This window comes from Egretta garzetta, unplaced genomic scaffold (genome assembly GCF_000687185.1).
Source record: "Egretta garzetta isolate BGI_Z169 unplaced genomic scaffold, ASM68718v1 scaffold112, whole genome shotgun sequence".
In the NCBI taxonomy this organism is placed as follows: Eukaryota; Metazoa; Chordata; class Aves; order Pelecaniformes; family Ardeidae; genus Egretta; species Egretta garzetta.
In genome coordinates, this window is record NW_009258884.1 from 1,050,481 (window position 1) to 1,051,796 (window position 1,316).

General features: G+C 40.4%; 1 protein-coding gene across 1 annotated transcript in view; it reads left to right on the top strand.

Annotated features, from left to right (window-relative positions):
• The first annotated feature begins 1,129 nt into the window (after positions 1-1,129).
• The window catches only part of TBX2 (T-box transcription factor 2), an 8,116-nt gene continuing 7,929 nt past the window's right edge, over positions 1,130-1,316 (top strand). The window contains 1 exon segment of the mRNA XM_035889604.1: positions 1,130-1,309. Within this exon segment, the coding sequence (XP_035745497.1) occupies positions 1,130-1,309 (180 nt within the window).

The following is a 1,316-nucleotide window of genomic DNA, read 5'->3' on the forward strand; positions in this document are numbered from 1 at the left end:
CAAGGTACGTTCTTTTCTTGACTGTAGGAGTGTGCTCAATAAAGGTTATGTGGGAAAGAAATCTGGAAGGATAGGGGTGCTCCTTCACCCATTCTGTAAGATAATCTGTACCAAAAACTGGGTTTGCTGGACGATACAGGCAAAAAATTTGAAATTTCAGAAATCTTGAGTGGGCACGTGCTGTATAAACAATTGGTACAGTTTATTCTTGCTAACAGTATTTATTTCCTTTGTTCGGGTGTAAAGCATTTCCTGTCCCCCCATCTGTGTCAATCATTCTGCCAAATGAGGAAAAGAAAAATTTTGTAAGTATGCATTTGTACATTTTAGTTAGCTTTGGCTTATAATCCAAGTAAGATAGATGCACATTGTTAGCAAAGAAAAAAAACTTCAAAAAGTTAATCATTCATCATCTTCCATTGTTTAAAATAAAAATCCAAATGAAAATTAATTGATTAAATAAGCCCCTGTGGACCAAATACCCACTTTTTGCCTACTCTGGAAGGAACTATTTTGTCACAAAATGTTGCAGGATTTCGGCAAAATCTGGCCTTTAAAGTGCCTAAGTTACGTGGTTTGAAACTTCAGTACCAAACATAGAATGTCATTTTTTTAACAAGAGCTGATTCAAACTTCAGTTTGGATAGTCAAAATTTCAAACGGATCTTGGTTTTATTGTTTACATGGATTAATGGCTGCAGTCATGCAATGGGTAATGAATTAGAAGCTGTTTTCAAGATAGATGTAATTTCCTTTTTTGTACCCAAAGCACGCCAGTGGGCAAAGCCATCTGCACACAGAGAAAGAGAAATCCTTTGTTTTGGATACCCTACATATTGATGAATGTTTCTTAACTTTCTGCTTCCTCTCTTTTTTTTTTTTTTTTTTTTTTTTTTTTTTTTTTTTCCAGCTCTAGTTCCGCTGTTTTTCGGCTTTTTTTGTGTGATTTTTTTTTTTTTTGCGCGTGTGTTGTTGATTTTCCTTCCTCTTCCAGAGACTCGAACGAGTTCGCTGGGCAGGAGAGAAAAAAAAAACAAAAACAAAACCAACAAAACCAAAACAAAAAACCGCGCACACACATTTTTGTAAAGGGAATCCCTCTTTTTCTCCTGGATTTGTGGATGCACCGATGAGAGATCCAGCCTTCCCAGGGACTGCCATGGCTTACCACCCTTTCCACGCACCCCGGCCGGCCGACTTCCCCATGTCCGCTTTCCTCGCAGCCGCCCAGCCTTCCTTTTTCCCCGCTCTGGCTCTGCCTCCTGCTGCGCTGGCAAAGCCCATGCCGGACCCCGGGCTGGCCGGGGCGGCCGAGG